This window comes from Giraffa tippelskirchi, chromosome 12 (genome assembly GCF_054371585.1).
Source record: "Giraffa tippelskirchi isolate mGirTip1 chromosome 12, T2T-mGirTip1v1.2.pri, whole genome shotgun sequence".
NCBI classification, from domain to species: domain Eukaryota; kingdom Metazoa; phylum Chordata; class Mammalia; order Artiodactyla; family Giraffidae; genus Giraffa; species Giraffa tippelskirchi.
In genome coordinates, this window is record NC_137286.1 from 8,783,072 (window position 1) to 8,810,767 (window position 27,696).

At 37.6% G+C, this 27,696-nt stretch overlaps 1 protein-coding gene across 3 annotated transcripts in view; it reads left to right on the forward strand.

The window, feature by feature from the left end:
- Positions 1 to 27,696, forward strand: part of ATG2B (autophagy related 2B) — a 73,720-nt gene that overhangs the window by 14,694 nt on the left and 31,330 nt on the right. For 2 of the 3 annotated variants that reach the window (XM_081550477.1, XM_081550479.1), the window contains exons 5-21: positions 1,875 to 2,037; positions 2,828 to 3,007; positions 7,301 to 7,397; positions 7,893 to 8,078; positions 9,068 to 9,222; positions 9,313 to 9,418; positions 10,054 to 10,315; positions 11,549 to 11,699; positions 12,403 to 12,495; positions 12,631 to 12,819; positions 14,830 to 15,103; positions 16,724 to 16,826; positions 19,918 to 20,113; positions 20,409 to 20,551; positions 26,208 to 26,365; positions 26,769 to 26,941; positions 27,398 to 27,548. In XM_081550477.1, coding sequence (XP_081406603.1) covers positions 1,875 to 2,037; positions 2,828 to 3,007; positions 7,301 to 7,397; positions 7,893 to 8,078; positions 9,068 to 9,222; positions 9,313 to 9,418; positions 10,054 to 10,315; positions 11,549 to 11,699; positions 12,403 to 12,495; positions 12,631 to 12,819; positions 14,830 to 15,103; positions 16,724 to 16,826; positions 19,918 to 20,113; positions 20,409 to 20,551; positions 26,208 to 26,365; positions 26,769 to 26,941; positions 27,398 to 27,548 — 2,780 coding nt within the window. The remainder of the gene's footprint in view (positions 1 to 1,874; positions 2,038 to 2,827; positions 3,008 to 7,300; positions 7,398 to 7,892; positions 8,079 to 9,067; positions 9,223 to 9,312; positions 9,419 to 10,053; positions 10,316 to 11,548; positions 11,700 to 12,402; positions 12,496 to 12,630; positions 12,820 to 14,829; positions 15,104 to 16,723; positions 16,827 to 19,917; positions 20,114 to 20,408; positions 20,552 to 26,207; positions 26,366 to 26,768; positions 26,942 to 27,397; positions 27,549 to 27,696) is intronic. The other variant, XM_081550478.1, reaches the window with a different exon arrangement.

Genomic DNA, 27,696 nt, shown 5'->3' on the forward strand with positions numbered 1-27,696 from the left:
TGAAAACAAATTACCCTGTTCTTTCCTTTATAAATAATAAGATCTAACTCATTAGATTGAGGATACTTTTGGAGATTAGATGTGATTATATTCAGTTAATGTATTACATTATTTCTGAGTAAAGTGTTGTTCTCCAAGTTGTGGTCCAATCCAGTTATTAAAAACAAAGTACCGGTTGGGGTATAATTAAATATAATACTATTTGAATATTTGAATTCAAAAAGTAAATAATTCTCTTTTAGCTGATAGCAAATCAAAATTATGACTATTTGAGTGATACTAAATTTAAGGTACCCTGTTAGAGTGTTTCAGTTTTTTCATATGAACAATGTACTATTTAGATGTGTCTCATTAATGTGAAAGAATTTTTGCATTGCTTTCTTGGATCTATTTGCTGCTTTAGGCTAAGACTACTGTTTTCTTGGAGGATTCTGTGAGGGTATTTTAAGGTCAGTATGTACAGTAGAGATTTACTTAAAAAGATATAAATATATCACTTTTAGTTTTCACCGTATGCCACCTAAAACAGGTGTGTATTTACATACACACTGCAGAGTGTTGTTTTGAGGTTTTGACTCTTCACCGGTGTCTTAATGCCACATGAACTGCCAGCAGAGATGAGCAGACTGAAGTGTGTACACCGAGCACCAAAGACACTTTGTGGATATGTTGGGAACCTTACTGAGTTTTAAACAGATGAGTTCTGATTTCTGTCTTTGACAAAACATACCTATTAGTGAATCAGTTACTGTTAACAGATCTTTGAAATTAGGTTGCATTACCTTAAAATGGTGTATTTAAAAAATATCTAAAATCTTATGCATTTAGAACAGTATTACTTTGGAAACAGTGACAGATTTTATTTTCTTGGGCTCCAAAATCACTGTGGATGGTGACTGCAGCCCCTAAATTAAAAGACACTTGCTCCTTGGAAGAAAAGCTATGACAAACCTAGACAGCATATTAAAAAACAGAGACATCACTTTGCTGACAAAAGTCCGTCTAGTCAAAGCTATGGTTTTTCCAGTAGTCATGAACGGATGTGAGAGTTAGATCATAAGGAAGGCTGAGCACTAAAGAATTGATGCTTTCAAGTTGTGGTGCTGGAGAAGACTCTTGAGAGTCCCTTGGACAGCAAGAAGATCAAGCCAGTAAATCATAAAGGAAATCAGTCCTGAATATTCTTTGGAAGGACTGATGCTGAAGCTCTAGTACTTTGACTGCCTGATGCAAAGAGCCAACTCTTTGGAAAAGACCCTGATGCTGGGAAAAATTGAGGGCAAGAGGAGAAGGGGGTGACAGGATGAGATGCTTGACTGGCACCACTGACTCAATGGACATAAGTTTGAAGAAACTCTGGGAGATGGTGAAAGACAGGGAAGCCTGGCATGCTGCAGGCCACACAGTATGTGCTGCTCAAAGAATCAGACACTACTTAGCTACTGAACAACAGCAACAACAGTTTTATTAAGCTGAAGATGAGTAGTAAGGACTCATAGAATAGTTACAGAAATTCAAGCAATGGCACATCAGACTCATGTTTGGAGTCAAATGCTGTCTCAGTGTTTCAAGAGATGTTTATGAGGGAGCACAGGAATTATTTTCCTTGGAGCTAACTTTAGGAAGTTATTAATTTTTCCCCCAAATTTAGGAGCCTCAAAATATTACCTTCTTGGGGTTAATTTAATGTCTCCTCGTGAAAATATTTATGAGAGTAAAGCATGATAATGCTGACATACCTGATAAGTATATTCTAAGAAGAGCTAACACTTGAAAAATTTCTTTCATTTCAGCAGCTGTGTGCATTTCTTGTAATTGCAGATAGGTCTTCCTAGGAGTTTTATGCAAATGCTCTTTTTGTTTTTAACTTTCAGAACCATGTACTGTGATGAAACTGCTGACGAGTCCTCGGGAATTAACGTACATCAACCCACAGCTTTTGCTCACAAGTTACTTCAGCTCTCTGGAGTGTCTCTCTTCTGGGATGAGTTTTCTGCATCTGCAAAATCCTCCCCAGTGTGTTCAACTGCGCCAGTGGTAAGGAAAACAAATCAGAGAAGCCAGAAAACGAAATCACAGATTTTCAGACAGTTTACTTGAGGACTATTAAAATTTCCTAGGATGTGTGATATGTACTGATGGATTTCCTTGTGATCTGAGAGCTAACACAAATATTCAGTAATGGGGACATATATTTCAGAGGTTTTTTACATTTGTAAAAAAAAATAAAGATGCATTTGTAATTAATGCCATTCCTACCAGAAATACATTTGCTATGTATTAATTTAGTAGAGAAACATTGGATTTTATGTCTTAGGGAGAAATGGCATATTAACATCTACTGTCTTTTTTATAATAAAAACAAGCAACTAAGGAATGTTCATATTTACCTTCCATGATGCATGTATTGCCAAAAACGTTATCTTACAAGTCATACCTTGTAAGAATTTTATAATTATGGAAAAGGAACTCTGTTAATCCCTTCTTAGATTAGAGAGCCCTTTTATAAATCAGTCACTTCATAATTTGTGTTTCACTTTATTTCACAAATAGTATTTTCTTAATTATTGAATGTATATAAAATTTTCTTATTATGTAATTTGAACAGATTCTGTGCTTTATTTGATAAAGTACTTTTCCATAATTTGCCTTTATTAAGGTACTGTGCTGTGTTTTATGCTAGTTCTATGATATTGGTTTATCCATTGTCACAATACAGGTTTCATGTAAATACTGTATTCTTAAATTAACAATCGTGTTTTGCATCTCAGTTTACTTACAGAAAAGTATTTTAAGAATTACATTTTTTCTTCTTGCATTACTGTAGGAAACGGAGCCAAAGCTGTCACCTAGCTGGAATCCAAAAATCGTTTATGAGCCTCACCCACAGCTAATGAGGAATTTGCCGGAAGTAGCACCCTCTGACCCAGTGCAGATAGGAGGGCTCAGTGGTAGGCTGGAGTTGAGTCTCACATTGAAACAGAATGAAGTACTTCCTGGAGCTAAGGTCAGTATTTGTTTTATTTTCTGTAGATAAAAACAAAGTAAAGCTGGAGGCATCCTTTGTGCCGTGACCCACCGATTGGTTGACGTAGATTGTCCTGTGACTAGGTTACTCACTGCCTTGGAGTCAGCATTTTTACCCTCAGCTGGTGCCTCTGTCTGCACATCTTGGAGTTCACCTGAGGCCCACCTTTGCCTATCTGCTGCAGCTCAGGGTTTCAAACTGTCTCCTGCACTCAACTTTCCCCCACTTTCAAAAATGTTCGTTAGTTCAGATAACTAGGAGTTTCTTAAAGAATCTCTTTCATCATGAAATTAAAAAGCTAAAAGAAGGAGAACTTGAGAAAGCATGTTAGCTGAAAGTTAGTTGCTCAGTCATATCCTACTCTTTGCAACTCCATGAACTATAGCTGCCAGGCTCCTCTGTCCATGGAATTCTCCAGGGAAGAGTACTGGAGTGGGTTACCATTTCCTTCACCAGGGTATCTTCCTGACCCAGGGATAGAACTTGAGTCTCCTGCATTGCAAGCAGATTCTTTACCATCTGAGCCACCAGGGAAGCCCCCATGTTAGCTGAAGGAGATGTTTAATTGTGTGTACATAGAACTATCCACCTATGTGTATTTTGAACAGAGTGTCCATTTCTATAGTTGTATAATATTTATGAAAAGAGATGAGTTTTTTCCATAATGTTGCATAGCTTATAGAAGTCACTGTAAAGACAACTGTACTTCTTTCTTAGGGAGCAATACTGAGCAGTCTGGAGAGTCAGGAAACTTGCATTTATTTAGTTAGTTAATTGTGTATCTTTCAGGTTATTGTTTTCAGGTTCTTAAACCTAATTTTCCATATAATCTGTGTAATATGCAGTTTAGGAAAATATCAGGAGTTATTCATTTGTATTTTCACGGCTATAACTAGCTCTAGACATTTGACTGACTTCTGTATGCCAGAGCCTGTGCAGGTTGTTGGGACAGACATAGAAATGAAAGGAATGCAGTCTTTGTCTTAATAAAAGATAGTGTAAGAGGCATAGACGTGGCTGTGGGAATGTGTAAGAGGGAACCACTCTGTACATGTGAACACACATAAAAAGCTTTTCAGAAGACTGGAGGATCCCCAGAAATCTTTCTCTGGAATGGAGCACCTGATTAGAGTTGGAGGGGGAGGAAGGTGCAGATTGAAATGTTGATGTTACTATTACTATGATTGGTTTTTTTTTTTTCATTTTGCCGCATGACGTGGCTTGTGGGATTTTAGTTCCCCAAGAACTGAGCCCTGCTCCACAGCAGGGATTGAGCCCAGGTCCACAGCAGTAAAAGCCCAAATCTTAACCACTGGAGCACCGGGAAATTCCCTGACGTCGCTCTTACTGATTTTCCCTCCTCCTCTTTGATTACTGTTCTATTCTACCTCAGTTCAGTTCAGTTCAGTTGCTCAGTCGTGTCCGACTCTTTGCGACCCCATGGACTGCAGCACACCAGGCCTCCCTGTCCATCACCAACTCCCAGAGTTTACTCAAACTCATGTCCATTGGATTGGTGATGCCATCCAACCATCTCATGCTCTGTCGTCCCCTTCTCCTCCCGCCTTCAATCTTTCCCAGCATCAGGGTCTTTTCTTGAGTCAGTTCTTCACATCAGATGGCCAGAGTATTGGAGTTTCAGCTTCAGCATCAGTCCTTCCAGTGAATATTCAGGACTGATCTCCTTTAGGATGGACTGGTTGGATCTCCTTGCAGTCCAAGGGACTCTCAAGAGTCTTCTCCAACACCACAGTTCAAAAGCGTCAATTCTTCGGTGCTCAGTTTTCTTTGTAATCCAACTCTTACATCCATACATGACCACTGGAAAAACCATAGCCTTGACTAGACGGACCTTTGTTGGCAAAGTAATGTCTCTGCTTTTTAATATGCTGTCTAGGTTGGTCATAACTTTTCTTCCAAGGAGCAAGCGTCTTTTAATTTCATGGCTGTTCTACCTCAGGTGGTATGAAACCCTTTCACAGGTCTTAAGCCTCTTCACAGAGTAACAGGATGGAATGGTTAATGGAGCAGAGAGCCGCGGGTATGTATAAACACTATAGGCATCCCTACTGTGCCAAGATCCTTGGGGAACTGAATACATCCATGCCTCTGTAGAATGCATTTTCTAATCCTTTAAGAAGGAAGAACCATAGCGATACCTTCTTGGGTTCTGTTTTGGTTAATTATTGCTAGTCCTCAACATTTGTATATTTGATTTTTGTGCATATCCAAGCTTTTTGCACATTATGATCTGATTTATATAAATGCCTTTTAGGTGTTACTTTTGAACCTCTGTATATTAGGTGACAGATGAACCTCTGGAACTATCACATTGCTGTTAGCCAGGGTTTAATATTTGGAGATACTCTTCTTGCCTATGTGGTAATTTTTTTGTAGCAACTGGAATATTTGAGTACATTTTGTTCTTAATGAAAATGAGTGCTAAACAGAAAAATTAAAGTGCTGAATAGCGCATCCAGAAACAGACCTCCTGGACATAATACAGTGTAAACAAAGATGGCATTAATTAGGGGCCTCAAGTTTCAGATCTTTAGTCTCTTTCTTTGCACTTAAGTCTTTCAACTATGGGATCAAAATGTTACGAGAGATTTCCATGTTACTTTTTTAGTTCTCTGAGACTATTCACCACTCAAATAGTGTGTAAGTTTGTGTTTCACATATTTAGTTTTATCAGGTGTCTTCAGGAATACATTATATATGAAAATAGGAGACTGCCTAAATTGAATTTAGAGACATTTTGTTTCAGTTGCCATGTTAAACTGAGTTTGAAATTTGAAGCCTGATGTGCTGCAGTCCATTGGGTCACAAAGAGTTGGACACGACTGAGTGACTGAACTACAACAACATATTTTAGTTGTTAAAATGTTTTATCTTTTATATTTCCAGAGGAAAGTTATATGTACTTTGTTCTTTGTATGCCAAACTCAGACTGACTAATAATGACATATTTCTATGACAGTTAGAAGTGAAACTCTTAATCATGTATTCTAAATGCAGATTAGAGACTGTGCTTTCAATGCTAAGAAATTAAAAACCAATTTTTGAGTTCAGCATATAATCACAAAGAGATTTCCCCACTGTCCCCAGCCATAACTCCTTGCTGATTCAAGGACTGGGAAGTCAGCAGTCAGTAAGGAGCCCCGTAAAACCAGTACTCTGTGGGTCAGCCTAGGTTAAAATCCTGGCCCTGAATCTGTTATATGGCCTTGTGTAAATCACTTAATCTTTGTGAACCTGTTTTCTCATTTGTAAACAGGAACACTACTAAGAGTTAGAGGAAATAAAATAAAAACATCTAACACAGTGCCCCAATACTGAAAAAAAAAAGTGATAATAATGATTATTATTGGAGAATGTGTGGCTTTATGAGTTATACCATGGAAATTTCTCAAAGTCACTATGTAATTTATTTTTTGTTCTTAGAATCAGAAATTTGTTTTTCTCCTGTAAAACATGCCATATCCCGAATATAAGTGTTTTCTTAATTGAATTATCTTCATTTTTTTTAATTGAATTATTTTTAAATTGTAAAATGGCATAAAGATCGTAGGAGTCAGTGTTAACATTAGGACGAAGAAGAGACGAATGAAAAGTAAAGGAGGCACATTCAGCTTTTCAGAATGTGACGCAGGGAATAGAGGGACTGCTTTTGTCAGAATGTATGCTACGGAAGTCAGAGTGAGAGTGGGATTGGGCTCTTATTTCTAGAAGGAAAAATGGACAAAGAGGTGGAAAAGAGAAGGGAATTCCTCATGAGCATCCTCTCTGCTGTGGCTTCATGTCAGTGGAGAGAAGGTTTTGTGGGCATTTGGAGGGGCACACTGTTGATAGAGAAGGTCCTTGCTGTTCTAGATAGGAGCGTGATCTGTGGGCAAACTTAGGAAGGCTACCTTTATTTGTCCTTGGTTTGAATCAAGCTTTAAAGTTTGTGATTTGAGTCTTTTGAAACCATAATGGGAATGATTACTGCTATCTTAATTTTCTTGGAGACTGTCTTAAGGCCTCCTCAAGCTCCTTAATACTCAGAAAACTCAGAGACGCAAAGAGTGACATTGGTCTTTCCAACATGGAATTTCTCAGGAGGATTTTCCCTTTTAAAATAAAAGTTGATGACCTTAAATTAGTAGAGAGAATCTGAGGTGGAGGAATTCAAGGCTAACTAATTAGTATTCCTCTCGGTGTTCTGAAATATACTGGGATTTATGGTGATGCATTTATAAAGAGTAGTTTTCTTTTTTTCTTTTTTTGCAGTTGGATATTGATGGCCAGATAGACTCGATACATCTATTCCTGTCACCCAGGCAGGTGCACTTGCTTTTGGACATGTTAGCAGCTATTGCTGGACCAGGCAAGTATAACTGTTATTATTTCTAGTTCTTTACAAAATTTTAGTTAAAATATATAGCATAGAAATGGGAAATTATATTATTGTACAGGAATGTATGAACTTAAAGATTTATTGTGAATTAGAATCCTCAGTAGTTAAATTTGATTCTTTCAAATTGCATTATGATGGCACAGATTAGCATTCAGACTGACTTACTTCCTTGGTTGGAGGTAGTACTTCATACATCTGAGAAAGTATAATTGTTAAACTCATAAATAGCACACACTTAAAAAATCTTTAATGACATATATATTTAATAATAGACAAGATCTTGTGATTCCTACTAGCTGCTTAGAGCTATTGCCTAGATCTCCGAGTAATATTAAATACTGGTGGTTCTGCACTGACTGGGGTACTAAGTTGCCATTGATATTGAATAAGTGGGTTGGGAGAGAATGCTTAATTAAGTAACTCCAAATATAATTACTCTTTTGATTTTCTTTTATATACACGTAGAAAATTCAAGCAAAATCGGGTTAGCTAATAAAGATAGAAAAAATCGACCCATGCAGCAAGAAGATGAATATCGAATTCAAATGGAATTGAACCGGTATTATTTGAGGAAAGATTCCCTCTCTGCCGGCGTGTCCTCAGAGCAAAGCTTTTATGAGACAGAAACGGCTCGTACACCTTCTAGCCGGGGTATGCAACTCAAAAAGTTGACTCCAGATTGATACATTATCATCATAGAGCAAAGTACATTTGACTTTGGCTGCTATAAAATGGAATTTAATAATGAAAAAACTGATGATCCACACTTTAAGAAGGTTTAAATTTTTAAGTTGATCAAACCACAGCTTGACAGTGACTGGCACACAAGTGGTGCAATATCCTTTTTTGATTGTGTAGTCTTGTTTTGTAAGACATGATTTATTTCAAGGAAAGTCAATAAAAAATGTGGGTTTACACAAAGGATAAAATGGGAATAATTGTTCATTTTGTCAAATTATGTGCTTACATAATGATTTACGGTAGTTTCCTTTAAACAGAAACCTTTGTCCATTAATCTTTCAATTATATGTAAATAAACAATAACAACATAATCTTTACCCAGTTTACTTTGCATTTATAGGTGTGTCATAATGTGTAAGCACTAATACGAATCAATTTAAATAATAAGAATCAATATGGAATGTTGAGCTAAGTAAAAACTTAAAATCTATTCAAGAAATTTTGGCCATAACAAATTTCATTTGCATGAGGGTAAAACAATTTGCAGAAAGAAGTAGAACATAAATTGAATTCTAAATAAGATATTCAACTCTTTTTTTTTCTTCAAGAAATAGCTGTATCCATGAAACCAGAGATTACAAGATACTATCTGAAAATCATATGACACTTAATGACATTACATTATACCATGTGAAGCAGCTTATCATATATTTTTTTAAGAAGTTCACCAGTGGGCTAGCTTAACATTTTTTTAATCTATGTTCCGTTGAGTTTTTACTATGACATTAATATCTTGAATGCAAAGAAGTGACCCCATTGGAAGTAACATAAAGTTTAGAACATCACTATATCTCAGACAATCTGAGGGAAAAATATAACATTAATATATATGAAGATCTTATTTAAAGATGTGAATTGGTGAAATTATAATAAAAGTGACAAAGTTTAATTCTGTCTAGAAGAAGAAGTTTTCTTCTCCATGGCTGATATGGATATGTCACACAGTCTCTCTTCTCTTCCACCCCTTGGGGAACCCCCAAATATGGACCTTGAGTTATCATTAACTAGTACATATACAAACACCCCAGCAGGATCTCCATTAAGTACTACTGTGGTAAAGTATTTGATTTTTTGTTCTTTTCTTTAAAAAGTTACTTCTAAAATTTTACAGTTTATTCATATGCTTAAAAAAATTATTTTATAGCTTCAGCCAACGTGGGGAGACTTCCTTGATCATCATAAAGAACAACCAGTAAGAGGATCAGCATTACCATCCAACCTAGTTCACCCAACATCTTTACAAAAGACTGGTACGTGGGGAAAAAAAAAGACATTTGTTGATAGTTTCCACTAGAATTTAAAAAAAAAATTATTAAAAAAATATGCCATTCTACTGATTTTTTTCTCTTCATACATTTTTTTTTTTTTTTGGTGTGGACCATTTAACAAAGTTTAGAAAGAAAATGAAGCACTGTTGAACAATTCACTATGAAATGTGAATTGCTTATTTATTGTATTCGTGTATTTAAATAATTTAGTAAAAAGTACACCCTAAGTTTCATATTATTATTGCAATTTAGGAGTCTCAATCAACTGGTCTGATTTTTATTTCTCTGTTTACACCTTCCTTAAAAGAGAACCGCAGGTTTCCTTTCTGCAGAATTTAATTGAAATAGACACAGGCTTAAAGGAAAATTTGATGAGCAGCTTCTGGTTAATCTCTGACTTTTTCCAGCACAGTTTTATTAATTCAAAAGTTTTGTTTGTATTGTAGCAATTTTTTTTTGTACTTCACATATCAAGGATCTTGCATATCAAATGTCGAAGACTAAAATCTCACATTTAGTTTTAAAACTAACACATGAGTAAATGTTTTATAGCTTTGATATAATTGATTGTTTAAGTATTAACTTTTCTGAATATAATTTTGACACATGTATTTCAGCTCTCCCCTCTAGGTCTGTTTCAGTGGATGAATCCCGGCCTGAACTTATTTTTAGAGTAGCGGTGGGAACGTTTTCAATCTCTGTGCTTCACATTGATCCTTTATCTCCACCTGAATCATCACTGAATGCTAATCCATTGACACCAATGGCGATGGCTTTCTTTACCTGGATAGAAAAGGCTGACCCGGCACGATTCTCCACAGAAGACTTTAAGTCTTTCCGAGCGGCATTTGCAGAAGCTTGCTCACACGATCACCTTAGGTAAACCCTTATATTTGTTAATGGTGCTTGAGAAAGAACCAGATGTGAATTTTTTCATTTATCTATCTACCTATCTCCATTTGTTTTTCTGATTCACATTTGATTTGTAAATGAGTGGAATGAATGAGGATTTCTTGCGATCCTGTGAGACGTTTACCATAGACTCTCCCATTCAGGTTATTTGGCATGTGAAATATACAGACGTAAGATCTATTTGTTTGGAGTTGTCTAAGTTGTCTTTGTCTCCCTGAGGTGCTCTTGTCAGGTTTCTTTGACCACATTTTGCCATCATTCCCCACTGACACCATTATGATCATAAAAATAGTTCTTACTGTCAGTGGCTTAGCAGAGATGACTGTGGTGGTGAGAGTAGATGGACTAATGGAAAGGGACTCGAAAGTGATTCCTGTGCCACTAACCATTGAGTGGAAAATGATAACTGAGGCTCATCCTGAGCTTGAATGCTACATTTTCAACTTCTGCTTAAAAAGAAAGCTATTCAAATAGCCACCTATCTTTCCATAGGTTGAGTCCTAATAGATAAGGAGATAACTGAATTTATACATACATGTAATGTTGTTAGCATGCAACTACTATTTTAACTTGAAAGTAGCGTATAAATTGTCCTGTCATATATAATGACTTAGGGACATATATTAATATTTTTAGAAAACACTTTGGCTTTTGTTTTATTTTTAACTATTTTAAGCATTAAAATTAATAGCTTAGGACCATAATATCTATAATAAAACTGCAAAAGTGTTTTTTTTTCCTTCCCATTTTGGACAGTTTCAAATATCTGCCAGTAGGAAATACAATAAAAGCAACAAAAGCTAGAGGTAGGCCTTCATTTGAGTTTTGTTGACTATAAAGTTTTTAAAATACTGCATGATCCTTCTAGATATTTTTAAGAAACTATATGCATATGATTTCCAGATTTGAAAGATTTTATTCACTGTGGTGTAAATTTTAAAATGTAGAAGAGGGAAAGATAGTGTTGGGGAAAAAAATCCTGGATAATTTCCTATCAACAGATATGATTTTTTTATCTTATATCAGGGAACAGGGAATTTGAAGCAATCTTTCTGGTTAATATCCTTAAGAATATTAGTTATTACTAACTGTTTGAACTTGGCAGCACAGGTTGGCATTAACAGCTGTACAGTATTCTTTGACACATCATTTAATCTAGAGTTATATGGAAACTCTCAAATGCTGCATTTTTTATGACAGATTTATAGGCACTGGCATCAGAGTGTCCTATGAACAAAGACAAAGATCGGCTTCCCGATACTTCAGTACTGATATGTCCATTGGGCAAATGGAACTTTTGGAATGCCTGTTTCCGACTGATTTTCATTCTGTTCCTCCTCACTATACAGAGGTAAATGCTGATACTTTTCCTTTAGGGTTATTCTTTACATCTGTCTTGCTTTTTAAGAATTGTGTGAACAGCGGTGATTTTCTTAAAAAGGCATAGGAATTTGTATCGGCAGAAGTTTATTGTGTGTGTTTGCATTTGTGTTTTGTGGAAACAGATTTTTAAGTGTGATATTCAAGGCCACTATTGGAATGTGTTACATTTTTAGAGTTGACTTGTTCTAGAGTCAGACAGGTTTATGACAAATGATTTAATTTCACTCATTTTTCAAGCCCACTTAATTTTAGAAGAATTCTATTATTCAACAAATATTATTGAATGCCTACTATGTGCTAAGCACTGGGCAAGATAAGTGGAATATCTTGTGCTCGTTTATTATTAATCTAATTTTTTCCCCTGTCCTTAAAAGCATGTCCTAGAAAAACTTTTAAAAGCTATCACAGTAACGTTTTTATTGCTTTTACCTTGTCCTGGTGACTTATTTTCAATGTGTTTTATTTGAACACTTGCATGCATTTTGCAAATGTGATGCTGAAGATTGCAGAAGCTCACTAGTGTGTATAAGAGTCACATTGCTATAAGTGACAGAACTGAAGCTTAAACCAGCCTTTCCAACTTCAAAAACCTCTCCCCACTATTATAGTATCTCCTCTGTTAATTCATCTTAATACTGTACATTTACGTTATCTTCCTCTTTGTTTTTAAGCTTTTGATGTTCCATTCCAAAGAACGAACTGATTCTCACCCCCCTGTGTGTCTTCAGCTTCATTATAAGCATTCTGAGAATAAAGGACCTCAGGTAAGAGATCCTTTTGTGTGGTTACCACTGGTAAATTTTCATTTGATGTCTATTGTATCATAATCACAAGGGTTTAATTTTATAGAATTGTCAGTGATCATATTAATTCTTTCTTTTTCTTCTCTCTCTGTAAAGGGTAGTCAAGCAAGACTTAGTTCCGTTCCTCAGAAGGCAGAATTACAGGTTAAGTTGAATCCAGTGTTTTGTGAGCTGGATATCAGTATTGTGGACAGGTTAAATTCCTTGCTTCAACCACAGAAACTCACTACAGTGGAGATGATGGCATCGCATATGTATACTTCATATAATAAGCATATTAGTTTGGTAAGTATTTTATAAGTTGCAAATACTCATCATAATTATAGCTAGCTAATAGACTTATTGAGATGATTTCTGAGTTTAAGTAGTCTTAATAGATTAAATACCATTGTTATTAAAATAGCTTTATACGTAGTAATGAAAAAATGGAAGCATCTTTTATGTCTAGTACTAGAATAGCAGAATGAGTTGTGATCATGTACTGAATGGGATTTTATGCTGCCGCTTTAAGTGATGGTTATGAAGAGGGTATAGTAACAGGAAGAAGACCCCTAAAGAAATATGGATGAAAAAAGTAGAATACACATAAACTTCTATTATAAATATGTAAGTAAAATTGTATAGAAAAAGACTGAATGGAAATATATACTGTTTGGTAGCATCAATTACAATAGAGTAGTAGAATTAGATTTCCTCTTCTGTGTTTATCTGAGTTTTATAAACTGTGACTATAATATCTTCTCAAAACTTCATCTGTTCACGCCTATAGTGAACTACCTGAATCTCCTATAAAAGGTAGCCCATATCATGTAGGATACACTCTTGAAAATGGAAGCACCATTTATCATACTGTGTTATTGAGCATCACATTGTGTCACTTTTACTTAGATCTGGTGCCTCGTGTCTTTTCTAAGCAAAGCAAGTAAGTCAGATTTGCAAGATGTCTGTTAGGAATTTTAGGACTATGCACAAATAGAGACAACTTTGGCTAAAAAGGAAAAGATAGTTTTCTGTGTATTGCCTCTCCCTTAATTATCAGTGGGTATTCACATTAAATCAAGATTCTTTAACTTGTGTTGCCAACAATTGCTAGTTATTTTAAGTTCTGTGGGTCTAGTGTCTGTATTTGCTGTTAGCCATAGATACATTGGAATGATGATTTCATCTCTTAAGCAATTAAAAAAATTGGAGTATAATTGCTTTACAGTGTTGTGTTGGTTCCTACCATACAACAGTGTAAATCAGTCACAAGTTTGCGTATGTCCCCTCCCTCTTGAACCTCCCTCTCACCCCCTCCCACCCTTCTAGATTGTCAGAGGGCACTGGGTGAGCTTCCTCTATTATACAGCAACTTGCCACTAGTTATCTGTTTCACATATGGTAATGTATATGTTTCAGTGCTACTCTCTTGAGCAACTTTTGCTGAGTGGGGATTAATATTTGAAAGTCATATGGGGAGAGAAAGAATCAGATCCAAGTCTTAGATAAAAGTGGAGCTTTCTAATAACCTAGGCGGTCAGAGACTGATCCATGAAATTGAGGGGTATTATCATCTACACTGTACTCTGGACTAAAGCTTTACAAGTTGTAATTCATTGCAGAGAAAAAATTAGGAATAGACTTTTATCTGAAAGGCATGATCTTTGTTTTATTATAATGTGGCTTTAAGTCAATGTTGCATACATGTTTTGGCTTCTAAGGGTCATTTGATGGGATCATATCCTTGGGTTGGATGGGAGCTCAGAGTGAGTCATTTAGGAAATATTTATTTCAAACCTTTGATGTGCCAGGCTTGGACTTAGTTCTGGAAATACAAGAATGAGTCAGGGATGGGCCTTTGCATTTGGCATAATTCACCTGATTTTACATTGGAGTCTTTGAAGTAGCATATTGGTGGGGAAATCCTTCAGATTGAATGCTTGGGTTCTGTAGTGATTTTTAATCATATTGAGTTTTTTGATAAGCTAATTTACACATTACCCTTTTTTTAGTCAGTAGTGAAATATTATATACATCTAAAGCACCTGCATCTTCACTTTGGTTCAGTTTTTATTTTAATTAATTTCTTTATATGAGGGTGTAACTTTTGCCAATAGTTCTGACTTTTGTTGGTAGCTGTTGCATTATAAATTTCACTTACACTAAAGTAATATAGTAATATTAATTATGTTTTAATGCATTAACCTAAATGAGGAAATAGTGATTATATACATCGTAATGTTAAATGCCAGTGTCATTTCTGTTTATTTGCTTAATTTAACATTTTGGCATATTTTTGATGTTTTTGTATTTTAGCACAAAGCTTTCACTGAAGTATTTCTAGATGATTCACATAATCCTGCAAATTGCCGGGTATCAGTACAAGTTGCCACGCCAGCATTAAACCTTTCTGTTCGCTTCCCAATACCTGATCTTCGATCAGATCAAGAGAGAGGACCATGGTTTAAGAAGTCACTTCAGAAGGAGATTCTTCATTTAGCATTCACAGATCTAGAGTTTAAAACTGAATTCCTAGGAGGATCAACCCCTGAACAAGTTAAATTGGAACTTACATTTAGAGAACTAGTTGGTAAGATTGACCATGTCTATAAAAGAGTCAGAATAGAAACAATTGCTACTGAAACTTAAAGTAAGAAGATATGACAGCCCCTAAATATAATAAAATTAAAGGACATATGTTAGAAAACAAGAGTAACAACTTTTTTCTATTATTATATACAAATGTGATATAGGTCAGTTTTTTAAAAGAAACTACAGTGCGTGAGAATTTATTCACTTTATGAATAATAGTGCTTTAGCTTACTTTTAAAAAAGATCTATCTATTTTTGGCTGTGCTGGGTCTTCATTGCTGCATGAGCTTTTCTCTAGTTGTGATGGGCAGGGGCTCCTCTCTAGCTGTGGTGCACAGGCTTCTCACTGTGATTGCTCCTCTCGTTGTGAGGCACAGACTCCAGGTGCGTGCGCTTCCGTAGCTGCAGCACATGGGCTCAGTAGCTATGGTGCTCGGGCTTAGTTGTTCCAGTAGCCTACCTTCCAGTACCGCCTACCACTCACTTGTTGTAGGGTTAATAGTAGTCAAAATTTTTTGAGTGCCACTCTATATTTGCTGTGTGCTGAACATTGCACACACCTGATCTTGTTTCCTTTAATCATCATAGTTACAGTAGGCTTGTTATTTCCAAGTATTTTTATCATATGTGAAGAATCTGCTGATTTCTTAAGAGGTACCTCCCAAGGTCAGTGTAGTAAATGGCAGAGTGAAGATTCAAACCCAAGTCTCATTCTAGAACTTGAACTTTGAACCATCATACTAATCTCCAGTGAGTTTTCTTTGTGTAATCTGTTCTAAGTTTTCCCGTATTACTTTGCTTTTGTCAGCTAATGAAGACAATATATGGACTTGGAGTGACCCAAGTCTCTGGAAGATCCTGACATATTCTGTGGTTCCTAAACAGTCTGTCCTCTGCCCCCCCACCCCATGTCTGCCACCCCCGACCTCTCTCAGCTTCCGCCACGACAGCCTCCTGCTACCTTACCCGCCTCTGTTCTGCTCACCTCCTTCTCTGTAGGCAGAAGTTTTCCTTCCCTTGTTCTGTCTGAGTTTTACGTCTCTTTAGAGGTATTTAAAATTGACTGTTGCTAGTTATCATCTCAGGAAAAGACCTTTAAGGGGTATCTAGAATCTTCCCTTATCTTTTAGTGATAAGACACTCATTGTTCTGGTGGAAAGTAATTCTTTGTAAAATGGAATGAACAAGCATATATGAGGTTATTGTGAAGAGGTAATTCTTAAACAGGGCTTATCAAAATAGACATTTAGAAATGTAGTTATTATCTCTGCATTCCTAGGTTAATGGCATAGACTTTTATGTAGAATGATCATAAGTGGCACTCAGTAAGTGGCAATTACTATATTTAATATGTTATGATTATGCACCTTATACCATTGGTTACCCATTGGTGCATAAGAATTTGAGTTTGTACAGAATACAGCATCTTTAGTTTATCTGCTCATCCTGTCTCCTCGTATGTACATGTGCAGCAGAAACAAATGAGTAAATGTTGTTGAACTTAATGCTGCACCATGTCCCTGATTTAGAGGATCTGTGCTCATCTAGGGAGGCAAGTATCTTTTCTCTTAATGTGGGAGAAGAAATAGAGTTCCATTAATCAGTCTTGTTTTATTAGGGTCATTCCAGGAAGATAAAGGAGAGCCATCTATTAAGTTTTTCCATGTGGCTAGTGGAGGAGATGGAGATACAGCGTCATCAGATGACTTTGACTGGCCGCGGTGAGTAAGCCAGTGTATATGACACATACATTTAATGAGACGTCCCTTTTAAAAATAAATTACTATAGCTTTTTTGACTGACATTTTGGCTATAAATTTAAGCTGAAAGTATCCAGCCTTGATGAGAGAACCCAGAGGAAAATGGAAAAATTAAAAATATGTAGTGAGTTCTACTTCATCAGAGGTGACTGTGAGATAACTGACAGAGATGGACATGCATAGTATGTTCTCTGGCCTCAGGTTACCTAGCCTAATTAGATGGAAAAAAGAATCATTAGCCATTCTAAAAATAGTTCATTTTTACAAAGGGCTTTAGTAGAAGAGAAAGTATACAGCACCATTTGGTTAATTGTCAGATGAATTTTGTAGTCAGCAGTTGTTTTAGGAAAGTGTTTTCATATCTGGGGAGCTTTTTCAAAACACTGATTCTTGGGCCCCACCTTGAGATCCTGAGATAGAGCCTGTGTATCAGTAGAGTTTAAAAATTATACCAAGTGATATGTTCATAGCAATACTATTAAAAATAGCCAACACATGGAAACACCCTCAATGTGCAGACAGATGAATGGATTAAAAAAAATGTGCCACCTGTATATCATCGAATACTACTCAATAAAAAAGAATGAAATGATGCCCTTTGCAGCAACATGGATGGAACCAGAGATTAAGATACTAAGGGGAAGTAAGTCAGAAAGAGAAAGACATATCAGTTCAGTTCAGCTCAGTCGCTCAGTCATGTCCGACTCTTTGTGACCCCATGGACTGCAGCACGCCAGGCCTCCCTGTCCATCACCAACTCCTGGAGTTTACCCAAACTCATGTCCATTGAGTTGGTGATGCCATCCAACCATCTCATCCTCTGTCGTCCCCTTCTCCTCCCACCCCCAATCCCTCCCAGCATCAAGGTCTTTTCCAATGAGTCAACTCTTTGCATCAGGTAGCCAAAGTATTAGAATTTTAGCTTCAACATCAGTCCTTCCAGTGAACTCCCAGGACTGATCATATAGTATCACTTACATGTGGCATCTAAAATATGACCCAGATGAACTTATCTAGGATATGGGGATAGACTCACAGAGAACAGCCTTGTGGTTGTCGAGGGGAGGGGAACAGGGGCAGAATGGGGTGGGAGTTTGGGGTTAGCAGATTCTGTTATATACAGAATGGGTCAACAACAAGGTCCTACTGCATAGCACAGGGAACTACGTTCGATATCCTATGATAAACTATAATGGAAAGAATATACAAAAAGATTGTATGTACATGTATAACTGAATCGCTTTGATGTACAGCAGAAATTAACACAACATTATAAATCAACTATACTTCAGTGAAAAAAAGTGTATCTGGTGATTCCAGTGTGCAGTTGGATTTAGAGAACTACTGCTTCAGGATTTCTTAGGCAGGAGAAATGATTTTTTAAAATTAAATTAGCCTAATAGTGGGCTCCCCCAGTGGCTCAGCGGTGAAGACTCCACCTGCCATGCAGGGGCTTCAGGAGGCGCAGGTCCGATCCCTGGGTCGGGAAGATCCCCTGGAGGAGGACACGGCAACTCACTCCAGTATTCTTGCCTGGAGAAACCCATGAACAGAAGAGCCTGGCGGGCTATAGTTCACGGGGTTGAAGAGAGACAGACATGGCTGAGTTGACTTAGCAGGAATGCAGCAGCAGGAAAGATCCTTTATTATACTGAAAACTGAGTATATGAATAAAGAAAACTGAGTCTATGAGTAAAAAATTGCGGTGATTTTGGGACTCACCTGGCAGTCCCGTGGTTAGGACTCTGCACTTCCACTGCAGGAGATGCAGACTCAGTTCCTGGTCGGGGAACTGAAGATCCCACAAGCCACATGGTGCAGCCAAAAACAGGCAATTATGATCGTTCCTGTGCCGTTTTTCTACCTGCCGCCTTCTACACCCCCAGCCCCTGTGTATCAGACCTGTCAGACTCCTAGGACAGACATGTCAGCGCATGGCTGATAGCGAGCAGGAGTTTTCATCATAAATGAATCTACTTCAGTTAGGTAATTTGAAAGCACAGTTCACATTAGGATATCTGTAAATTAGGAAACAGTTGTTTTAATTTGTTACTAGTAGCAACTGGCACCACCTTCTTAGGAAAAACAAAGGAACTGTTGTAGATGCAGCAGAGCTGTTTTGTGTGAGAGCCGTGCCTCGGGGCGCAGGCCGGTGTGAAAAGGAGGCCACAGGGCCTTGTGCTAGTGACGTGCCGCAGTGGTTAGGAAAGGACTGGCGTTCCTCTGGACAGAAGCGCCTGTCTTCAAAACTGTTAGCTCCTGATATTTGGGGTTTGTAGCTAGAATACAAAACACCCCCCAAAACACTAGCCTTTTATTACTGAAATTCTTAAAGGGGAAGATTACTCTTGTTGTTGCAGTTCTAGGAATACTTCCCAACCAATCTCTCCTTTTTCCATTTGAGCAGTTTATATAATATGAGGTTTCTTAGGTATGCGAGTTTTCCATGATAGCTGAACAGCCAGCATATAGGATTTGGTTTAATGATAATAAATAGAATTCTAAAGTAAATGTGCTAGTTGTTAATGAAATTTTTAAAAAATTTATTGATTTACAGTTGATTTACAATATTGTGTTGATTTCTGGTGTACAGCAAAGTGATTCAGTTATACACACACACACACATATTCTTTTTCATATTCTTTTCCATTACAATTTATTATATTGAATATAGTTGCCCTTGCTATAAGTAGGAGCTTGATGTTTATCTGTTTTATATATAGTAGTGTGTATCTGCTAATCCTAAATTCTTCATTTATCTCTCCCCCACCTCCTCACCCCTTTGGTGATAAACGTTGTTAATGAAATTTTGAATATCCCTTTATTCTCAAAAAATGAGTGTTTCCAGTTATCCAAGTATAAAATGTTAATGCCTTTCTTTTATTTGCTTATTTCATCAATTCCAGTTTTAAGTTTACAGGAGTGGGTTATGTTCGACTTAATCAGACTTTATGCTTGTCATTAATGATTTAATCAGTGGACTTAGTTGTATACAAGTTAGTTTTGCAGTTTACACTTAGATCTTGCTTTTTAAAATCCTCTTTGCTGTCAGAATTGTACTGAAAGTGAACCCACCAGCCATGCATTCCATTTTGGAGAGAATAGCGGCTGAGGAGGAAGAGGAAAGTGATGGCCACTATCAGGAGGAAGAGGAGGGGGGCGCTCATTCCCTGAAGGATGTCTGTGATCTGAGAAGACCAGCCCCATCTCCCTTCTCTTCCCGTAGAGTGATGTTTGAGAACGAACAGGTAGAGTAAAAGTGTGAGCGAGCAACAATGGATCTACTGTCTGTCAGATAGCCATGGTTTTATTGCTTTATCTTTTAAAAAATACTTTGTATATGGTTTTTGCTAGATTTTTAGCTCCAAAATTGAATAATGTATGTTTTTTTTCTCCCCCTTGGTTAAAAGTTACACGCTTATTTATTTGCTCACATACCACATCATATGGGTAGGATAAGCAGATACTATTACTCTTTTAAATATAAAATGGTTATTTGATGCTTTTTTTTTTTTTTCTTTGCACTAAACTGTTATGTTCTAGATGGTGATGCCAGGAGACCCTGTAGAAATGACAGAGTTTCAGAATAAAGCAATCAGCAATTCTCGCTATGTGCTGGAACTTACGTTACCCAATATTCATGTAACACTACCTAATAAAAGCTTTTATGAGAAGCTTTATAATAGGTGAGTTTAAACATGTTTACTTAAATCTTTGGGATTCAACTTTCCTGCCTCACTGCTTCTCTACCACCCTACCTCCCTGTTTTCCCTCTTTCCTCTTTTCTTTTCCTGTTTTAATATTGTTGACTCTTTCAGTGTACTTTGTATGGTGTTCATTATAGAACCATTACTGTTATGGTGGGCTATTGTCACAGTAGAGTTTCCTAACCAGTGCATCTGGTAACAGGGTTTCTTGTGTGTGAAGTATTTATTCTCTCCACCCTAGGTTGTCTGGTTGCCCTCAGTCCCCTAACCACGGAGTACTGAGAAAATGCCTCTGTGTACAGTGATACGACAACGCGCTGAGGCCGGTACAAGTATCACTGCCATTTTATAGGTGAGGAAACGGAGCTCACGGGGACTAGGTAAATTATCCAAACTCTTCAGGGTCTATGATCTTTCTACTCTAGAAGGCCATTTATTTCAACATGCTTGTTTGGTATATATGTTTAAGGGTATTTAAATATGGTAAAATTAAGTTTTTATACACAAGTTATAAGTTAGAGCTTCTAATTCTAACCAGTCCCTTGGACTGCAGGGAGATCAAACCAGTCAATACTAAAGGAAATCAGTCCTGAATATTCACTGAAAGGATTGATGCTGAAACGCAAGCTCCAATACTTTGGCCACCTGACTCAAAGAACTGACTCATTGGAAAAGACCCTGGTGCTGGGAAAGATTGAAGGCAGGAGGAGAAGGGGATGACAGAGGATGAGATGGTTGGATGGCATCACCGACTCGATGGACATGAGTTTGAGCAAGCTCCGGGAGTTGATGATGGACCGGGAAGGCTGGGGTGCTGCAGTCCACGGGCTCACAAAGAGTCGGACATGACTTGAGCGACTGAACTGAACTGACAGTGACGTGAAAAGAGTTGGGAGATACTTGGATAGAGGGCCAAGAGACACTGGTGTAGAATCAGAGTCCTAGAGTCTTTGTACAAGGAGTGTCCCTCCTCGGAGTTTAAAAGAAAAGCACACACATCTTGTTAGAATTAGCAACTCTTAACTTATAACTTGTGTATAAAAACTTAAATTTACCATATTTAAACACCCTTAAACATATATACCAAGCAAATATGTTGAAATAAATGGCCTTCTGGAGTAGAAAGATCATAGATGAAGATCTTGGACTGTTTACCTAGTCCCCATGAGCTCCGTTTCCTCACCTATAAAATGGCAGTGATACTTGTACAGGCCTCAGAGGGTGGTTTGGAGCATTAAATGGTATAACGTTTGGAAAATTCTGAGAACAGTGCCTGGCAAAGAGTAAATACTCAGTAGTCCTCTATTATTGTTGTCATTCCCATCCACTCTGGCATAGCTGAAAAGTGGCCATGTGGGTTTCTAGGAAAAAAGATGTCCTTAGTGTCTGTTATTGCAGCTTCCCACATGTAAATAAATTATCCAGATTTTTGTTAATCTTCACAAACTGCAGACTGTTGTTTCTGTTCTAGATTTGCGTGTATGTGTACTCAATCACTCAGTTGTGTTCAACTCTTTGTGACCCCATGGACTGTAGCCTGCCAGGCTCCTTTGTGCATGGGATTTCCCAGGCAAGAATACTGGAGTGGGTTGCTGTTTCCTCCTGCAGTGAATCTTCCTAATCCAGGGATCAAACCTGCATCTCTTGTGTCTCCTGCGTTGGCAGGTGGATTCTCTACCATTGTGCTACCAGGGAAGCCCGCTGTAGATTTACTTAGTGCCAAATAGGATTTGGATTTATACATGATCTAAAGTTTGGAAACCACTGATCTCTAGATCACTCTCCTTCTTTTATGGCTGAGGAATGTCTACCAAACTAACTAATGTGCAAGGCTAAGACTGAGCTAAATGGAACAAATAGTGCAAGGTCCAGCCCAGAGGTCAGAGGCCTTCATCCATTTCCTTCTCCTTCTGCATTGATTGAGCAGGTTAAATTGGGACATCAAAATTGTAATACACACCTGAAACATTGCATTTACAAATAATTGTTCATTTACCACTTCTTTTTAAAATACAGGCCCAGACCTTTTTTGATTATGAGCCACTGGTTAGAATTTTGTTGCTTGATGTAGATCCAAGGCTTTGGCTATAGCTATCAGTTTCAATTTCTTCAAAGTAGAATGAAAAAATAGTTTCAAGCCAGTCTGAGTGCAGAATCCTTTCAGGTTTTTAAGATGTTTTCCTTTTCATTCTATATACTTAGAAGTCATCAGTTAGCACAGTATTGAATTAAACTGCTTACAATTGCATATAGCTGGTATGAGCGGATCTGGGGCCAAACGTGATGGACCCAAGGTGACTACACAAGGAGTACAGTCATTGGTGACTAGACGAAGCGTACGGTACAGCTCTGGAAGCAGAAGTTCTTAGGTGTGCTGGGGAGTCGTCCACCAGCAGTAGACAGGTAGCATCTAGGGGACCTGGCAGGTGGGGGTGGTAAATCGGGGAACTGGAGATCACCTGTTCATCTGGGGAGCTGGTTAGGTAGGGTTGCTTAAGAGAGCTTCTGTTCTCTCTTACTCTGCTCACTTCTCTGTCTCCTAGGCCCCTAGGATTGTGTAAATACTGCAGTGTTCCCACACTCTGGATCATAGAAATCACATATCTCAGTTTCTCAGAGTATGAATTCTTTGTCCTTTATTTGGCTTTGTATTTACATTTTTTTATTTTAAAAATTTTCAGACATTCTCAAACTTGTAGGAATGTTGCAGGTACAGTATTGTCGGGACCAGCCGACGAGTCAACGTAGGCACAAACGCGGGATTCCTCGGCTGAGAAAGAAACAGACACAGACACAGCGAGACACAGACACAGACACAGACACAGCGGGGGTTGAGAGGATCACTGCAACCTGTAATGCCAGTGATGCTTGTTTATTTTTACACACAGAATTTTATACCCTTGTACCAGGAAATTCTTATACAACACAATCATCAAAAGTCACCTAAGTAACATGCACCAAAAATCACCTAAGTAACATAAAGCTATCAATCAAGATCCCATGATTATCTTACGATTCTGTATCTCAGGACTCAGGTATCACCTAGGCAACATAAAGCTATCAATTAAGATCTCATGATTCTGTATCTCAGGACTCAGGTCGTATCTCAGGACTCAGGTCATAAAAGCCATTTGTCCTGCGTCAGATGCGCTCCAGGGGCTGCAAGAAGTTTCCTTAGTAAACAATAAGAGGTGGCAGGACAGAGAGCTATGTCTGGACTTGACCCTTGAGTTAACAAGGCAGCTCCCAAAGCAATCCTGTTTGTTGTCAGGTTGCCCTGGACTTAACCCTTGAGTTAACAAGGCAGTTCCCAAAGCACATCCTGCTTGTTGTCAGGTTGCCCCCCACAAGTATAAAGAGTTTTTTTTCCCCTCAACCATTTGAGAGTAAGTTGCCGACTTGCTGTCCCTTCAGCCTTGAGCAGTTGAGTGTATATTTCTCACAAACAGGTACATTCTTCTACCTAACCATAGTTCAGCCATCAGAATGAGAAAATCAATATTATACATTAACATCTAACTCTCAGACCCCATTAACATTTTGCTAAATGTCTCAGTAATGCCCTTGATTATATATAAAATTTAAAAATATCTTTCTGAGCAGGAATTATATCCAACTCTGCCTTTACTGCATACATTTAAAATAATGGCTTATTCCTTTAGTCTTGAAGGAGAAAATAGCAACCCTCTCCAGTGTTCTTGCCTGGAAAATCCCATGAACAGAGGAGCCTGGTGGGCTGCAGTCCATAGGTCGTAGAGTTGGACATGACTGAGTGACTGAGCGTGCATTCCTTTAGTGCTTTGACTCTTCTTAGAAACATAGTCTTAGATACAGAAAGATTTTTTTTTTCTCCTATGTCAAAAGTCCTTTAGAATAGAATACAAAAAATTCTCTACCTAGTTTATTAAATCAGATATTTACTGAGCCTTTATTATGTTCAGGCTCATAGCCACAAAATCACAATGATATGTCTAAATATCTTAAATGTTTCCTTTCTTGATTTAAAACATCATCTAATGTATTAATGGTATCAAGACTGTATTTAGATCAAAATGTAAACAAGGAAAACAGTAAAATCATATGAAACTTACGTTTGCAGGTCTCATACTACAAACTCCAGGTTTTATTTAAAGTGATAATTTCTCTTTAACCTATAGCTGTAGGGAACAAGGTAAAGAAAAATTTCCTGAGAAAATTCTTCATTTTATAGTTTCACTATTTCTTCATATAGGAGTTTAGACTAAGATTTGGATTAAGACTCTTGGTTCTTTGTCCTGTGAGTAATGTGCCCAAGAGATGACGAGCCACATGAGTACCAAACAGATGTGGGCATCACTGTCTGAGATGAGACATGCTTCTGCCCTGAGTGTCTGGTGTTCTTTACCCAGTGATGCTTCCAAAAAGAGACCTTTTGGGTGGGGATTACAGTTTACAGAGAGTGACAGTACTCAGTCCTGTCTTATACTTTCTAGGGCCTCAGAAGCTCAGGAGTTGGCCCAGGAAGTTCCTAGACCAGTGGCTTCTCACAGGAGGGGGCCAGGGTTGCGTCATCGCTTGTCACCTTGATTGGTATTCACACTAGGCTTTACGATGAGCCTGTGGTTTTGGCAGTCCTTCCATGTGAGTCATCCGCTGGTCCTTCCATCAGACCTTCAGTGCCTCCTGTGTCACGGCCACCGTGCTCGGCACATGTAAAGATGACTAAGGCACAAGTCCCTCTCTCTGAGGGGCTACAGTCTAGGGAAGGAAAACAAGAAAATAAAGTATTCTAGGGGCAGTGACTACTGCTTTATGCGTGTGAAGGGTACTCAATGGATCCAGGCCTAACAAAAATCTTTGTAGAGGGCATTGTCAAGTCTCGGTTTTCATGACAACGTGGAGGTGAGTGGTGGGGCTGGGGATATCTGAGAAATGACAACTATCTCTTTCAGAAAGTGGGATGTGATATTAGCCTGGCTGGACATGTATCACCCCAGTAGTTATCAGTATTAACTTGGCTGTTCCGTGAGTTAGAAGGGTTTCCTCTCTTTAGTCCCTGTTCTATATGCTTCTTCACCTCATACAAATTTCCCAGTGAAGCTGTGCTTTCTGTTGAAGAAAGAAAAAGCAGATATCCCTAGAGACCATGAGCAATGGAAAAGAACTGAACGGGGAGATGGACATAATCTGGGCTCTGGTCCCGGTTCTCCCACTAATTAGCTTTGTGACCTTGGGCAGGTCACTTAACCGTTATGAGGCAGTTTCTTCAAGTGTAAAATGAGAATAATTCTCCCTTGGCTGTCCCACAGGATTGAGACTGTAGTTTACAGAGTGTTTTCATATACATGAACAGTCTTCCTTTTGTTACTTATGTGTTTTTATTTTTAATAAACCTCCTTTAAATGCGTTTAGATGTATGTAATTTGATCTGTATTAACACTGGTGAAACTAGGCAGATAGCTAACTAGGTATGTAACTGTACAGCTTCCTCTCTCACTGCCCTGAAAAGTATATCAATTATTTTTCCATTGAAAGAAATTTCATTTCACCCTTTAGAAATATTGCTATTCATGTAACTTCTTAAAGGAATATCCTGTGGTTTGCCTTTAGTTGAAGTAGGAGTTATGTATTTATTTTTCAACTTTTGTCTTTATAGGATCTTTAATGATTTGCTGCTATGGGAACCAACAGCTCCTTCACCAGTAGAGACATTTGAAAATATTTCATATGGTATTGGGCTTTCAGTAGCCAGTCAGCTGATTAATACCTTCAGCAAGGATAGTTTTAGTCCATTTAAATCTACAGTTCACTATGGTAATGTATTTTAGATTTCTTCTGAATTAGAATGCCTGGTTTACCAGTAAACAAAGTAGTAACCAGTAACAAAGTAGTAGTAAATTGATGGATTTAAAAGTGTTTGTTTGGTGTTTCCCATTTATAACTATATTTTATTATATCGTTTACTGATTTATAGTATTTTCCCACTTCTGTTTATTAATAAAGTTATTAATTGTTATATTTATAGTGATAGTGTGTATACTGTCTGAAGTTCAGTGTTAGAGAAAAACATAGAAGGTACATTTTTATTATCATACCTGATTCTTTGTAAAAATAAACAGGGAAAATGAATATTCTTGTGATAATGTTCAAGTTTGAATGCCCTTTTATTTTAATAAGCTGTTAGAACAGCTATAATTGTGCCGTTTATTTCTCATAGATGAGGAAAGTGGATCTGAGGAGGAGACTTTGCAGTATTTTTCTACTGTTGATCCCAATTATCGTTCTCGTAGGAAAAAAAAGCTAGACTCCCAGAGCAAGAACTCCCAGAGTTTTCTCTCAGTTCTTCTGAGTATTAATCATGGGTTAATGGCAGTGTTTACAGATGTAAAGGTAAGGATTTACAAATCTAAAGTGATTTTTCAAGTGCATCTCATTTTAAAACTACCATGATACACTCAGTCAGTCATTGAGATGGTTTGAGGTTGTTTCAGTGACTAATGAAAGTCAGTTTTCTGAGGTGTGCCATGATGACAGCAGCTTTGGAGATTTGGCTTTCATGGCAGATCAAAAGATGAATGTTATATGAACCTTCTTTTGGAAAACATGCCAGTTTTACTCTTGTAATTTACCTGTTGTAAAGGAGGATGCAGGACAGGGGAACATTTGGCCGAAGAGGCCTGACATAGCATTTTTCATACCACCATGTTGGATGGTTCAGGAACCAGACAGCTTTGCCGCAGTGGGGAGATCCTCCTGACCTGAATCAAGAAGGAGCATCTCAAGGGTCCTTCTTACTTTTCTGTACTTAACTAATGACTTCTCTGTGTTTTCTGATCTTCTTATTAGCAAGATAACGGAGATCTGTTGGAAAACAAGCATGGTGAATTCTGGTTAGAATTCAACAGTGGTTCGTTATTTTGTGTGACAAAATATGAAGGTTTTGACGACAAGCACTATGTTTGCCTTCATTGTAGCAGTTTCAGTCTCTACCACAAAGGTAGGACAAGTGTGAAGTAGATGTGTTTTGTTCACTTCTGGTTAGACATGTTTATATCTTGCTTAATAAAGAAAATTTACTGAGAATAGAAATCAATATTAGAAACTATTTTCCATTGGGTGTTCTATTCCACTGGCAAAGTAATAAT